Raw genomic sequence first — 17,200 nt, 5'->3', positions numbered from 1 at the left:
TTTGTAACAGCACAGCTGCCTGAGGCAATACTAATTGCAGCAAACAATAGGCCAAAAAATTTAAAAGGAAAATCTGGGTAATGAGGCGTCTACAGAGGACTCTGAAAAGTTGACATTTTCCTGGGGATCTAGAAGGCCATACACATGTGCTGGTCTATGTATGCCCAAGAAAAACCTGTGAAGATCCTAATCTCTCACCTCTGGTTAACCCTGAAACTCTACACAAGCAAGAAGTGGAGGCTAAATGAGAACTGTAAACTGACGAAGTGTTGAAGGTGTGCCCCAACCCACATACAAAGCCCCTTGGCAAAGGGCAGAAGATGGTTCAAGGAATTTAATGAAATCTCTGTCTGATCATTAGCTGAACACTAAGCTAACTGTGCAGAGACTTCAGTGGCCACACAGTAGCAATAATATACACTTTGGAGAATTAGTCCAAGAAAGTCACTAAACACACAAAAAGTAACAAAAACCCTGGTGGGGTAGAGCAGGAATCCAATTTCCAGAGTTGCCACATTATATTACTTAAATGTTGAGTTTTCAACAAAAAAATTACAAGACATACAAAGAAATAAGAAACTTTCGTCTACATACATGGGGGAAGAAAGCAGAAACAGAAATCACCCCTGAGAAAGTCCAGATGTTGGACACACTAGACAAAGACTTTAAGTTAGCTAATATGAATATGCTCAAAAGAACTAAAGAAACCCCTGTCTAAAGAATCAAAAGAAATTATGAAAATGATATCTTACCAAACAGAATACCAATAAAAAGATATAAATTATTATGTATTTTACATAGGCAGAGTGGCCAAGAGTAGCCAGAAAGTATTTTTTTAAAAAGACAACCAATTGAAATTTTGGATTTGAAAAGTACAATAACTGAAATAAAAAATTGACTAGAGGGGCTCAAAAGACTTAAGCTGGAAGTAAGAATCAATGAATTTAAAGATTGGTCAAATGGGATTTTCCAGTCTTAGAAACAGAAGAAAAAAAAACAACAAAAAAATAAACACAGCTACAGAGATCAAGTTTACCAACATATGTATAATAGGATTTCCAAAAGGCGAGCAAAGAGAGACAGAGAAACAGAGGGAGAGAGAGAAACGGGGCAGAAACAACATTTAAACAAATAATGCCTGAAAACTTTTCAAATTTGATGAAACACATTAACTTAAACATCTAAGAAACCCAATAAACTTCAAGTAGGACAAATCAAGAGAATTAATCCAAGAAAATCGCTAAACATCAAACAGGAACACAAATCCTGGTGGGGCAGGGGAAGAATCTGATTGATGATCTCTGTAGCTGTTTATTTTTTTTTGTTCTTTTTTTCTTCTGTCCTGAAGACTGGAAAATCTCAATTGAACAATTTTCAAATTCATTGATTCTTACCAAGAGATAAGAGATCCTTACCAACACATAAACTGTCAACAGGCAAAGACAAAGAGAGTCTCTTGAAAGATGCAAGAAAAAAGTCAACCCCTTACATACAGGCAGGCAGTCCTTAGTAAGTGATTTCTCATCAGAAATTATGGAAACTAGAAGGCAGTAGAATGTCATATTCAAAGTGCTGAAAGAAAAAGACTGCCAATCAAGAATTCTACATCCTATAAAACTATTCCTCAAAAAAATGATGGAAGAAAAAAAATGAAGGACAAATCAAGACATTCCCAGATAAACAGAAACTGAAAGAATTCATTACTAGCAGATCTCTCCAACAAGAAACTGAAGAAAGTTCTTTAGGTGAAAAGAAAGGGACACTAGACAATAACTCAAATCTACACAAAGAAATAAAGATCACCAGTAAAGGTAATTACATAAGTAAATATAAAATACAGTATAATCGCATTTTTATGACCCTTTTCTTCTCATATCTGACATGAAAGATAATTGTATAAAGCAGTAATTAGAAAACATGTTCATGAGCTGATAATATATAAAGGTATAATTTGTATGACAATAATAGCACAAACGAGTGAGGAGGAAACAAATTATACTGGAGCAAAGTTTTCGCATATTATTGAAATTAAGTTGTTATTAACCTGAAACAGATTGTTTTCAATTGAAATGTTAATTGCAATCCCCAGGGCAAACACTAAGAAAAAGAGTTCAAAATCTATGGTATAAGAAACAAGGGAGCCAGGCACGGTGGCTCACGCCTGTAATCCCAGCATTTTGGGAGGCCGAGGCAGGAGGATCACGAGGTCAGGAGATCGAGACTGCCCTGGCTAACACGGTGAAACCCCATCTCTACTAAAAATACAAAAAATTAGCCGGGCGTGGTTGCCGGCGCCTGTAGTCCCAGCTACTCGGGAGGCTGAGGCAGAAGAATGGCCTGAACCCGGGAGGTGGAGCTTGCAGTGAGCCGAGATCCTGCCACTGCACTCCAGCCTGGGCCACAGAGTGAGACTCCGTCTCAAAAAAAAAAAAAAGAAACAAAGGAACTAAAAATCATACAGTAGAAAATACCTATTCAACACAAAGGAAGGCAAAAATAGAGGAGAATAATGAGAAGACCTAAAACACATTGAAAAAAATAGCAAAATGGTAGAAGTAAATGTGATCTTATTAGTAATGACATTTAACACAAATGAATTAAGTACTACAATGAAAAGGTGAAGACTGGCAGAATGGATAAAAAATGATCCAACTGTATACTGTCTATAAGAGATATACTTTCGATTCAAAGACACAAACAGGTTAAAACAAACAATGAAGGGTGCGGAGGAGAGGAGAAAAAGTAGATGTATGGTAACAAGAAAGTACTCATTACTCTATCCTTGTCTGTTATCCATCTCCTTCTTTCTATATTTATGTCCCAATGCATACACAAATATTCTATATTATGTCCCAAGGCATACACAAATGTACGCCTGCAACACTGCTAATATAGTGCATAGGTGGAATCAAGTTGTGTCTTTAATCTCATAGGCTGAGCTTTTCATAAATGAAAAGAACTGATGAACGAAAGGGGATGTTTTATAAGAACTAGACACTATTTATCTTTCTCACTGGTTATTTTAAAAAAATGTACATTTAGTATAGAACAATGGCATAAGTCAAGACTACTGAGGAGCTCATGTAATTCCTATGTGACCCTACTCAATACAGAATGCAGGTAAGTTAGACTAGAAGAACAGGAGGCCTATATTAGGAACTAGAGAAACACCAATATTTAATATGTTCAAATACCAATATTGTAAGAATTTAATGTCATATGGATATTTCAAATCATATCAATATCCACATTCATCACTAGAACTTTATAGAAAACAAAAATATCATCTGTAGCTTCCCATATGCCAGTATGAGAGATCTTGACAATAATCACATGCCTCCTCACTAGGTCAATAATTACCTTAACATAAAATCGGAAATATTTTGTTAAAACATTGTCAGTGGTAATGTTTGGTAAATTTTCTGATGATGGCATGGGTTTTCACTGGTACTTTTAAGTTAACTTTTAAGACTAGCCTTTATTGTTATGCCCATAAAGTCCTTTGAAATAGAAGGACAAAGTTAGAAGTACAATCAGTGGCCTTGGCACTGATTTTTCTCTATGCTAACTGATCCAAGAATCAAACCTTTACCACTGGTGTTTTGAACATTAATGCCTCAACTAAACTCTTTTATAAATTCCAATAAGTGGATACCTTCTCCTTTCCAAGGTTTTTCACATAACAATGTCAGTTACTGTGCTGGGCTATGTTTTCACTAAAGACTGCTTTCTTTCAAGTGAGCAGAGAATGATATTTTACTGATTGTCCCCTGTATGCTGAATCAGTGAATCCTCAGTTCCTAGAGGTTACAATTTCATAACTTGTATTTAAGTGAATGTATATTTGTAAACATTACTGATGCATAATAATAAATGTGTCTGGTCTTTGTCTCTTGTCCCTAGCACAAAGTTTCTAGTAATTTTTCTAGTGATAGGAGTATCTTTATTATATGAATGAGGCGACTCATGGTAGGACCCTACATAGCTTCCAGATGGGGAATGTTCACCATAAAGACCAACCATATGATTAGAGGGTTGGGACTTTGAGCCAGTCAGACCTCCAGAGAGGGGAGGGGGCTGCTGATTGAGTTTAATAATTTAATCAATCATACCTACATAATTAAGTCCTAATAAAAACTTGGGACACAAAAACTCAGAGTAGGTTGCTGGTTGGTGAATTCCTTAATGTGCTAGGAGGGTGACAGGTCCTAATTCCTTGGGAAGAGGATTCAGAAACTCCTTATTCAGGACCCTCTCAGACCCTGCCCAATTTGTCTCTTCATTTGGCTGTTTCTAGTCTGTATCCTTTATAGTAAAACTGTAATCATAAGTACAGTGCTTTCCTGAGTTCTGTAAGTAATTCTAGCAAATTATCAAACCCATGAAATTATCAGTGGGAACCTCTGACTTTATAACCAGTGGTCAAAACTTTGGGTAGCCTTGGAACCACATGAGTTTATGGCTGGTGTCTAATGTGGAGGCAGTCTTGTTTGAGCCTATGCCCTTAAATATGTAAAACCTTATGCTAATCCCAGGTGATTAGTGCCAGAATTGAACTGTACTGCACCAGCTGGTTTTGGACCAGCTGGGGTTGGCGATAGAATCATCAGTGCCCCCACTTCTTTTTTATGTCTTTATTTTTTAATAACCAAAAGTGAAAAGTTACTAATGATTTAGAAGAAAAGAGTTAGTATACAGAGGTGCATCTGCAATAGTTTGCTGCATATGGTCTTGCCGGTCAGCCAATTTTAAAAGCCCTATAATATTAAACATAAATCTGCTTCTGTCATTTTAAGAATTTATACCCCTCTGCTGCTTAGAGCAACTACAGTTCATCTTTGATGTTGGGCATATTTTTAAAAAGTACTGCTTATATATGAAAGGGTCCTGAGCCAACACATAGAACTTAATTTATATAACCAACAGTTAGGGATGTTTTGATGAGTTTTCAGATTAAAAACAGTAACATTTAAAGATGCATAATGGCAAACCTGTTTCCAAGGAATTCTTCATTGCAAAACATACAAACGCCATGAAAATTGGTATCATTTCGTTCTTGCTGCTGTTGTTCCAGAATTTCTCTCTGGAAAGTAGAAACAGATTTATGGTATTATCTTAATGCACAATTGGCTAATAAAAAATGTCAAAGTCTGGATGGGAGGAAGCTGGGCTGGAAGCATAAAGGGAGTATATAAAAGTTGCCAACATTTCAAATTTCTCCATTCCTGTTTTTGCGTTAAACTCCAAGTCTGTCCCATAAAATGTTTACAGAACACTCCACTTGAACAGCTATGTGGGAATTAAAATCAACAAGGTTTTACCGTCCTTTGCTACCCTGTCTTTCCCAGTGTTTTCCCATCCCTATCCTCTTCCAAAACCAAAATTGTGGTGGGATCTTTGACTTGCTCTTTTCCCTAATTCTCAGTTTGATTTGTAATCAAGTTCTGATCAATTTTTCACTTGAACTATCTTCCACATAACTTTTCTCCACCATTCCCAAGGTCACCCTTCTGAGTTCAGTTTTTAGTCATTGTGGGTTACCATAAATAAAGTCTCCTAAAGGTTCTCCCTGATTTCAATCCCTTTTCTATCATATTCATCCTCTTTTTGCTGCTAGAATTTTTCTTAATATTTTCATGCATAATTATCTTGTTGCACCTCAACTCAAATAATTTAAAATATGCTCTGATAATATCCTGCTCTAATCAAGGTGGTTCCATATGTTATTTTTCCTGAGGTCATTTTATTTCCTTTTTCTTTTTCACTTTCACAAATCTTATCTGCTAATCAAGATCCCACTTGATTCCTGTTTTTTTTTTTTTTTTGAGACAGAGTCTAGCTCTGTCCCCCAGGCTGGAGTGCAGTGGCACCATCTCGGCTCACTGCAAGCTCCGCCTCCCGGGTTCACGCCATTCTCCTGCCTCAGCCTCCCGAGTAGCTGGGACTACAGGCACCCGCCACTATGCCCTGCTAATTTTTTTGTATTTTTAGTAGAGACAGGGTTTCACTATATTGGCCAGGATGGTCTCGAACTCCTGACCTCGTGATCCACCCACCTCGGCCTCCCAAAGTGCTAGGATTACAGGCTTGAGCCACCGCGCCCGGCCTCGATTCCTGTTTCTATCATGCAACCATTTCTGGCCACAGTACAACAGTTAAGAGCTCAGGCTCTGAAACACATGGAGCAGATCTGGATTTGAAATATGGCTCTCACATATAATTGATATTTAACCTCTTTAATCCTCAGTTTTCTCTTTTTTAATTTTTTATTACACTTTAAGTTCTGGGATACATGTGCAGATCGTGCAGGTTTGTTACATAGGTATACATGTGCCATGGTGGTTTGCTGTACCCATCAACCCATCATCTACATTAGGTATTTCTCCTAATGCTGTCCCTTCCCTAGCCCTCAACCCCTGATAGGCCTTGGTGTATGATGTTCCCTCCCTGTGTCCATGTGTTCTCATTGTTCAACTCTTACTTATGAGTGAGAACATGTGGTGTTTGGTTTTCTGTTCCTGTGTTAGTTTGCTGAGAATGATGGTTTCCAGTTTCATCCATGTCCTTGCTAAGGACATGAACTTGCCCTTTTTTATGGCTGCATAGTATTCCATGGTGTATATGTGCCACATTTTCTTTATCCAGTCTATCATTGATGAGCATTCGGGTTGGTTCCAAGTCTTTGCTGTTGTGAATAGTGTTGCAGTAAACATATGTGTGCATGTGTCTTTATAGTAGAATGATTTATAATCATTTGGGTATATACACAGTAACAGGATTGCTGAGTCAAACGGTATTTCTGGTTCAAGATCCTTGAGGAATTGTCACACCGTCTCCCACAGTGGTTGAACTAATTTACACTCCCACCAACACTCTAAAAGCATAATAACCCTAGAAGAAAACCTAGGCAATACCATTCAGGACATAGGCAAGGGCGAGGACTTCATGACTACAACACCAAAAGCAATGGCAACAAAAGCCAAAATTGACAAATGGGATCTAATTAAACTAGAGAGCTTCTGCAAGCAAAAGAAACCATCATCAGAATGAACAGGCAACGTACAGAACGGGAGAAAATTTTTGCAATCTATCCATCTGACAAAGGGCTAATATCCAGAATCTACAAGGAACTTAAACAAATTTACAAGAAAAAAACAAACAATCACATGAAAAAGTGGGCAAAGGATATAAACAGACACTTCTTAAAAGAGGACATTTATACAGCCAAGAAATACACGAAAAAAACCAACAAACCCATCAAAAAGTGGGCGAAGGATATGAACAGACACTTCTTAAAAGACATTTTTCCAGTGTTCCCCATTAATACATTCTATTTCTACTAACTACATCCAACCTCTCTACTCTAGTAAGATTTTCTTTCTCACCAATATTGTGTAGAACTGGCTTTTTACAACATGACAGCTGAAAGGGATCTCATGAAACTATCTACTGACTCTCTGTAAGAGATGTTAGGGGATTTGTTTAAAGCTACATAGCTACTTGGTGCTATTTTCATGATACCACTTTTACTTTTTTCTCAGAAGGCACCCACTGTAGCACATGTTGATACAGAGCTTAGAACAATGACCTCCTCATTTAGTGAACAAACAACTTCAGAAGCCAGGGGATAGTGATCTGGAGAGGTAGGGCAGCATTAAAATCTTTCTTACAAAATACCCACACGGAAGCCTCATTGAGATGAATTCAATATAAATGAGCCTCTCCGCATTTGGGGCTTAGAACACACTAAAATAACAGCATAGATAACATTTGCAAATATAATTATTCCTTATTTCTAGTTTAATTAGAAAAAGAGGAATTCTAAGACTTTCTAGGTCACAGACATTTTAATTTGCTATTTGAAGTTGGTTAAGTTTTATACAAGACGGTTTCTAAGACAATTCTCATGTTTTTCTGCATTTCAAATTCAAGACATAATTTAACCTGTTCTATATGATACAGGGTCTTTGCTGTGAACAATTACTACCATACCGTACTGTAATGCAAAAGTATTTTACTTTCAGGATCACTTTGCAAATGACTCTAAACTGTTGTGCTCTTTTGCTTTAACTTTATTCTCTCTCTTTTATGGCCATCTATGTTTATCTCCCTTTATTCACTGAAGCTTTTCATCCCTGTTAGTGGGTCTACTTCTACACCCACCAACTGGCTCCCCCATCTACACTTCCTCTCCATTAGCTATCCTCTGTTTAGACCTTCTGTTCTTCCTTTTAACCTAGAACAAAACTATAGAGACTTAGGGACTCCCAAAACTCAGCTAAGGAAAAACAGATCATCAAATTCTAAGAATAAAATTAACTCAAATATGTTTGGTACCTATGAAATTAACTCAAATATGTTTCGTACCTAAGAAAAAGTAGCTTCCAATATCTTCCTTAGATGAGAGTCGGGGGAGTTATTTTCATCTGGTAGGGTTTGTCTCTTGTTATTGAGTTCTCTACAATTTGGATCTACTGAGCTTACCAGATACCAGATGGATGGATTTATAGGAAAGACTTTCCCCGTACATATATTTTAAAAGTATGTTTATCTGATGCATGCCCAGAGGGATGGAAGACAAAATTTGACTGTAAATGGACCTTTAAAAAATTAGTCTGCAAATATGTAATTACACTATCTAGAAATAAAACTAAAACTGGTAATCAATAAAATCTTAAGTAACACCTTAATGGATCCTTGTTTTCTATTGAATAAAATCCAAAATATTTAGCATGGCATTCACAATACTCTGTACTTGATTCTAACCTAGGTTGTTTTGTTTTTGTTTCTCACTCTGTCACCCAAGCTGGAGTGCAGTGGCACGATCATGGGTCACTGCAGCCTCGACTTCCTGGGCTCAAGCGATCTTCCCACCTCAGCGTCCTGAGTAGCTGGGACTGCAGGTGCACACAACTATGCCCGGTTAATTTTTTCTATTTTTTTGTAGAGACAGGGTTTCTCCATCTTGCCCAGGCTGGCCTTTAACTCCTGCGGTCAAGTGATCCTCCTCCCTCAGCCTCCCAAAGGGCTGGGCTTTATAGGTGGGAGCCTCTGCACCTGGCCTCTAACCTAGGTTTTTAAAAGTCTTCTCTCACGTTTCTTCCCCATACAATCCTATGTTATAGGGAAAAGCAAGAACACATGCCATTATTTAGTTGTGTATTATTCTCAGTAGCAGTTCTGAACTACGTACTATGATTCTGAAGCCACTCAATGGCCTGGAGTAATCGTTCCCTCTTTTGCCCATCTTTGCTTATGCAAGGGTCAGTTCAAATGCTGTATCTTTGTGGTGAGTGGAAAGGATTATGGCCTGATACTTAGGAGTTCTGTAGTCTTGTTCTGTTTTTGTGACAAAGTAGCTCTTAGTGTGGCCTTGGGCATACCACTTCTCTAGGACTCAGTTTCAGATGACCTCTAAATTGCCTGTGAAACATTCTACAAATCATTAAAGTGACTTTCCCAGACCGTTTTTGTATTAGAAGTGATACTTCCTTCTTTACCACAGTTTTATAGCATTCAGTTGGCATCTACATTGCTTGGTCTTCAGGAAAACTGTGTCCCAACCATCTCTACTCACAGAAAATGAGCTCCTCTATGCCATAAGCACACAATTTCTTATAGTAGATTCTCAATAAATACATGATGACTACATTTATACCTGAGGTGCAACAACATACACACTACAAATCTTTGTGCTCTACTGAAAATCAAAATGGCTTTCTCAAAGGAAAGGGGTTTATAACACACTTGATTATCCCTTACTGACAGATGGTTGGCACTTATTATGTAGTTTATATTTCATTTATAAAGTAAAATGAAGAGCTTCCCACAGGGACAGTAAGTTGATAATTTGTTTAAACAAAGAGAATGGTCTACTACATATGTAAACTATTCCAAGAAATTTACTGTTGATTATGATTTTTAAAAATCCTAAAGTTTTCTTCTAAACTTATAACAGACAATTTTTACAAAATATATACAGAGATACATAGAATTTTACTTGCTATAGGACTAGGGATTTAGGGATAGGTTTTTACTTTTAAAAAATCATTTTTACTTTTAATACTATAAACATGGCCTGGACAACATAAGGAGACCCCCATCTTTACTAAAAATAAAACAATTGGCCAGGTATGGTGGTGCGTGCCTGTAGTCCAGCTATCCAGGAAGCTGACTGAGGTGGGACGATCGCTTGAGCCCAGAAGCTTGAGGCTGCAGTGAGCTGTGATCGTACCACTGCACTCCAGCCTGGGCAAGACAGTGAGGCCCAGTCTGAAAAAAAAAAAAAAAAATTTAAAAACATACTTTTTAAGGGCACAAATACAGTTTGTTACTAAAATGATGTTTTGAGCAAAATAGAAGATGCAGGTCATAATAAGGAAATGAATTAGTGATAATTATAAAGCCCAACAGCTAAGGAAAATGAAGTATGTTGGTATAGAACACAATTACTTTTGTTTCGTTTTCTAAAAAATATTAAGAATTGAAATAATGAGATCAAGGTTTTCCTCCTTTCCACACTAATAGTTTAGTCTACAAAGTACTTTTGCCTTATAAATTTCTTAAAATAACAACAAAGATATAATATATACTTTTGACCATTTTTCACTTATACATAAAATGTGAAAATAAAAAGTATTTTAAATATGCAACTATTATGTCTGGAACAGTTTTCATTATTGTATTGTAATCAATTCAATAAGGAGAAGAAAGCTCTCCTTTATTTGTTGAAACTGCCTTTGCTGACATAGCAATGTCATGACATTCTAAATGAATTAGTAAACCAGGAAGCTAAATAAGACAGGTAGCTATCCCTAAACTTTGCTACTGTTCTATTTTTAAAATTTTTTTATTATGAAAAATTTCACCAACACAGAAAAGTTAAATCAACAGTACAATTAACATTCCTATACTGAATATTTACATTCAGTAACTGAACATTTTGCCTGTTTCTTTCTCTCTCCTCACATGCACACTTACATTTGTATATTATATACTTTGTTTTGGCTGTACTATTTGAAAATAAATTGCAGATACGATGATACTTTACTCCTAAATACTTCAGCATGCCTCTCCTAAGAGTAAGGACATTCCCCTATGTATAACCACAAAACCATTATCATCACAAGTAAGAAAATCAACAGTAAATTTAAAATAGCTTGTAGTATCCAGATAATACTTAGATTTCTTCAATTACCCCAAGAATGTCTTTTAATGTTCCTCCCTAACCTCTACACAAGACCACTCCAGGTTCACACATTTCATTTGGTTGTGAGGTATTCTACATCTAAATCTTAAATTAGAAAATAATTCACCTGCCTAGGACTCAGGCTCTGATGCATAGAAAAAAATTTTTTTTCCAAACCAATAGTCTTCCAAAGTATATGAACGACTGATAGGAAAACCTTGTTAATGTTATTATCTCTACGTAATCAACTCAAAATGTATTCTACCAGATAATAAGCCCATTGAAGGCAGAACTGTTTTATTCATCTTTGTAATCTCCCCTGGGTATTATAGACAGGGTGAACAATAACGGTTGAATGGAGTTGCCGTGTTTCCCATGGCTTCTATTTCTTCAAAACTTCGAGTGGTTAACAGGAGTCTAGGTGGAAGACAGTCAGATTATCACTAGGCCCTAGCACCTTTATTCCTATTGCTGTTACCTTGCTGGGATGTGAGAAAACAAAACAGTTTTAAATTCCGTGCATCCTTCTTCTGTGGTAAACATACTGACAACTGCTGATCAGGCAAAAAACTGAGTAGAAGCTACTTGGGCGATGAAGAAAAGTATTTTTTCTTTTCTATTTTCTTCTCTCCTCTCCTTCTTCCCTTCCTCCTTTTCTCCCTCTTTTTTTTTCTTTCCCTTACTCTTTCTTTCCTTCATAAAGGTTAGTATCAGATAGAATTAGCTGTGGCATATGTTTGAAGTCACTTATGAATAAAAAAAAATTAGGAGACACTCCGTAAAAAGCACCACAAAGATGTGCAAATTGAAGATGTGCCCATCTACTTTGTGGATTTATGTTTTCTAAAAAAAAAAAAATTCATGCTGGGCTATATATCAGGTTTTATTCATTTAAGTTTATTCTGGGCTATATACTAGGAATAGGGAGATGAAGAGCACGGCGCAGACATTATACGTTTGAGCCTCTCAAAGAAGCTGATAAAAATCAGTTAAGATTTTCATTACAAATACACTTAGATAAAACCATAGCTGTAAGAATATAAGATCAACTTATGTGTTAGGCAGAAGTCATAATAATAAGCTATATATGTTTTTCTAATTAGTGTAAAATGTCAAGTGTGACAGCAAAGGGGTCAATGCCTAGTCTTTGATCTTTATTCATAAGCTAAAAGCAGAGAAAACATTAATAAAACAGCAGATATAGCAGATGGCACTCAACATAGTCATAGGGGATTGACACATAGGTAGAAAATGAAAATGTGAGTTAGGCTGAACATTATAAAAACCAGTCAATTTATGAAAGAGCAATTTAAAAAATGTTTATTTAGGTAAGAATTTATACACAGGAAAGTAAAAAACTGATGGTTAAAGTGACAAATCCAATGGAAATAACCTGCATTAACACATGAAAGTAAAACCAAGATGGATGTTATCAGCTAGGGCTATCAAAAACATTTTATGGAGACTGACAAGTAATAGATTTACAATAGAGTTTCTTGGCTAAATGGATATATGAGTGGCTATGAGAGAAAAAGGCACACTCCTCAGACTCCTTCCCAAACCGGCTTAAAGGCAGCAGCATGGCAGAACCAGCTAGGCATTCTCAGCCTAGGAGTCCAGTAGTACTCCTCCAATATAGAACACAACAAATCTCCCCAGGAAAATTATAGCAGTGGCCCAAAGGCTCCACAGCAAGGCAGCAGAATTTCCTATTTCTCCTGCTTTTTAAGAACCATGGATTAACTCTGAAGTATCTGGGATTATTTCACTTATGCCTCCACTTTGTTCTAATAAATGTTTCAAGCTGCTACAGAGCAATGTAGCATAGACATGGGAGTAAAAGAAGAAAGAAAAAAGTAGGGTGGGCACCTACATTGCAAATAAAAAATAAAATACACACACACACACACACACACACACACACATACACACACACACTCTCTCTCTCTCTGTCTCTCTCTCTCAAACCTAACCTAAAGGTAGGCCCTAAATGTGGCTCTCAGCTTTGGCAGACAAGGGAAACACACCAGATAAAGGGTTTGTGTGGAGAATTCAGATGGCCCTTGTTGTCTGTTCCTAGGAGGTAACTTACTAACCCTGAGAATTTCCCGAGTGACTAGAGGGTCTGTGTTATTCATGGTGGGCCCTTTGACCACACCTGATAGTTTATATAAACGACATAACTCAGGATGGGAACTGGCCATGCCAGAAAGACCAACCATGTGATTAGTGGGTTGGGGCTCTGAGCCACATAAGATCAGCCTAATCTCCTGGGAACGGAGGGGAGCTGGAGATCAAGCTTAACCATGTGACCAACGATTTAATCAATTACACCTACTCAATGAAGCCACAATAAAAACTCTGGACACCAAAGCTCCAGTAAACTTTCTTGGTTGGGATTATTCCGGGTATTGTTACATACTGATGTGCCAGGAGGACAATGCATCCCTAGGAACGATGGCAGCTTTGTATTTGGGAATCTCCCAGATCTCATCCTATGCGTCTCTCTGTTTGATTTGTTCTGATTTGTATCCTATTGCTATGACTGCACTGTAATCACAAGTATAGTGCTTTTCTGAGTTCTGTGAGTCATTATAGCAAACTACTGAACCTGAGAGAGTAGTGGGAACCCTTGAATTTGTAGCCAGATGGTGAGAAGCAAAAGTATCCCGAGGAACCCCCAATTTGTGGCTGGTGTTTGAAGTGAGGATAGTCTGTAGAGGGCTGTGCCCTTAAGTTGTGAAGTTTGGCCTGTCCAGGTAACTGGAGTCAGAGTCATTGTGGGTACATAATAAGTATATGTATCATGGACAATATACTTAGGATTAATAGAAAAAAACAACGTAGGACTGTTTCCAATATCAAGCTTCAAAAAAAAGCTAACCCTCACCCCAAAGCACACCCTCAAACTCAGTGAAAACAGTACAGAGGGGTGGGGTATGGATTGTCATGATGCAGTACAGATACTTCTTGTCTCCTGACTGATTGTTTAAGACTATATAGAGAAATTATGAAATTTTTCTATATAGTCTTAAACAATCAGTCTCCAGTCTTCCTCAAACAATTGTCCCTGAACACAGATTTTGTAAGTATTGGTTGGTTATAATCTTGAATCTGTCTTTCTTCCAGTCAGTATCTGGAATGTTGCTTTTATAGACTCTCACATGGATACAGAGGCACAGGCTTCAGGAGATCATCAGGAGGAGACATTTGGGTTGACTCTTGTAAAAACTGCATAGTCAGTGATGGGGTTCAGAACATGCCACCCCAAAATACGGCACCTTGGAATAGCAGAAGCAGGAAGCTCACTTTTACCTCCTCCTTCCCCTTTCCCCCTAAAGTAGATCGTAAAGCCTTCATTCAAAAGGTACCCTCTCTTATACCTGGGGGAAAGGAGCATCCCTATCTCTGAAGACACAAGGATAAACAGAAGAATCTGAACAAATAGGTTTTGCTAAGTCCTCTCCAGTTTTTTACCAGATCATATCCCCCTTGTCTAATCATACTTCCCCACAACTATCCACTCCTTCATCAAATTTGGCAGAAAAATGCACAGGTGTCCATTTCTTTGGGTCTTCATTTCCTTATGAAGGCTCTTGAGTCAGGTAAAACATACAAATACATTTGTATGCTTTTCTTTTGTTAATCTGTCTTTTGTTTTACAGGTCTCAGCCATGAAACTAGAAGTGAGTGAGGGAAAACATCTTTCCTCTTCTACATCCTAAGCACAGACTAGAACTTGCATGAAAAGTCATTTAATTGTTACTCAAAAATGACTGAAGAGAATAGCCACACACTAGACCAGAGTCCACTAATGCTCATCCACCCTCCTAACACCAACTATTGGCCTCCAAAGTTGTACCTCATATATATCATGATCATAATTTTTTCAATTTTTTTTTTAAAGACACAATCTTGCTCTGTTGTCCAGGCTAGAGTACAGTGGTGTAATCTCGACTCACTGCAACCTCCACCTCCTGGGCTCAAGTGGTTCTTGTGCTTCAGCCTCCCAAGTATCTACGATTACAGGCATGTGCCATGACGCCTGGCTAATTTTTAAATTTTTTTAGTAGAGAAGGGGTTTTGCTATGTTGGTCAGGCTGGTCTTGAACTCCTGGCCTCAAGTGATCCGCCCGCCTCGCCTCCCAAAGTGCTGGGATTACAGGAGTGAGCCACCACACCCAGCCATGGTCACAATTTTTAACATACTAAATTTTAAGTAAAGTGTTAGCAGACGCCTAGCCCTTATTGGGTGGGTATCAGAAAACTATCCAAAGAACATCTGGCAGTGAGTGACATAATTTGCTCGCATACACTCCAAAGACAAACTTCTGGCAAAATGGATATGAAGATAACCAAATATAGCAATTTATTGATAAAATAATTGATAGGTAAGTCAACAGCAAGATTAAACACCAAGCCATAGTAACAGGTTTTAGAATTTATGACAACTAGTTGACAGGGTCAATAGTCTCTTGAAGCTATACCTCATTTAGTAGACAAATACATATATATGTATTTGGACATATGTATACATACTAAATACATATGTATGTATGCATTTATCTTTTAGAACTCTATAAAAGGAAAAAAAAAAGCATCTACCTTAGCCAAAAGTAGCACTTAACCACTAAGATACTAACTAAAATCAAGCAGGGGGAGGAGGAGTTCAATTTCTGCTTAGGAGATAGATACAAGAGAACATCCTATCAATGAGAAAAAGCTGAATAATCAAAAAAATTCAACTGGGAGGTTGAGGCAGGTGGATCACTTGAGGTCAAGAATTGGAGACCAGCCTGGCCAACATGGTGAAACCCCGTCTATTTAAAATGCAAAAAAATTAGCCAGGCATGGTGGTGCATGCCTATAATCCCAGATAGTCGGTAGGCTGAGGAGGCAGAATCCCTTGAAACCAGGAGGCGGAGGCTGCAGTGAGCCGAGATCACACCACCGCACTCCAGCCTGGCGACAGTGAGACGGTCTCAAAAACAAACAAAAGAAATAAATTCATAACTTATTTTGAGTCCAAAGAGCTGAACTCACAAGCCAACTAGACAAACTGAATTCTAAAAGGCGGTCAGACACGAACACAGAGCATGGGAGGAAAAGGCAAGTAGGAAGACAAAAGTTTGTATTTTAAATAATTCTTAAAGGCAAAATCCGTGAAAGTCCTAGACACAAGGGGTCCAACTCCCGCCATGGACTTCCTCCAAGTTCTCAGGAGAAAGACTAGGAATAGGGCAAAGAGACGTGAACAAAAGCCCTTTAATGGTGAACAGGCACGAACCCCAGCTTGCTTCTGGGGACCATTCTTTAGCACACAAAACAAAGACTATAAGCTGCTGGGAGAAGGACCCAAATCCTACACTGCAAAGTAGATGTTGGCTACTGCTCGGGATGGGGTAAAAAATGTTGAGAAATAATATAATTGTTCCTGAGTTTTTCTTCTCAATGGTATCTGAGTGTGTATTAGTGTTCTGGGGTATAGGAGCTGGATGTAAGGACAGGCCTGAGAGAACCTAACCTGCAGTTTGTCAAGCAAGTTCTGCAATGCACTTTCCTTAGAACATTCAAAATAAAGTTATAGGCATGTATTTGGTGTTAAAAGATTTAAATATTAAAAAATTAAATATTTAAAATAATTAAAAGTTATGAAAATGAAGACCTTTTCTTTCAAAAGACAGGATAGGTCAGGTCTGGAAACAACCTGATAGAAAGGTGGCTGGAAAAGAAGGTAGATGAGGAGACCTACAGTACCACCTCTTGGTCATTGTGCTCCCCCAATATGTTTAGGGACCAGTAAAGATCTAAAGTGCATTCCCTTTTTGCTTACATGCTGGGATTATAAAAGAGCCTCTCTAGAAAAGGGATAAAAACATGAACATCGACTGGGGGCGGTGGCTCACGCCTATAATCCCAACACTTTGGGAGGCCGAGGCGGGTGGATCACCTGAGGTCAGGAGTTCAAGACCAGCCTGGCCAACATGGTGAAACCCCGTCTATACTAAAAAT

The 17,200-nt window shown here is 37.8% G+C and overlaps 1 protein-coding gene across 1 annotated transcript in view; it reads right to left on the bottom strand.

Moving 5' to 3' along the window:
- Positions 1–17,200, bottom strand: part of ZNF277 (zinc finger protein 277) — a 139,182-nt gene that overhangs the window by 19,518 nt on the left and 102,464 nt on the right. Inside the window, exon 5 of the mRNA XM_055283726.2 lies at positions 4,992–5,083. Coding sequence (XP_055139701.1) covers positions 4,992–5,083 — 92 coding nt within the window. The remainder of the gene's footprint in view (positions 1–4,991; positions 5,084–17,200) is intronic.

Source organism: Symphalangus syndactylus, chromosome 6, assembly GCF_028878055.3.
Source record: "Symphalangus syndactylus isolate Jambi chromosome 6, NHGRI_mSymSyn1-v2.1_pri, whole genome shotgun sequence".
Taxonomy (NCBI): Eukaryota; Metazoa; Chordata; class Mammalia; order Primates; family Hylobatidae; genus Symphalangus; species Symphalangus syndactylus.
Note: the sequence above shows the minus strand (reverse complement) of the source record. Positions and strands in the feature narration are given on the sequence as shown.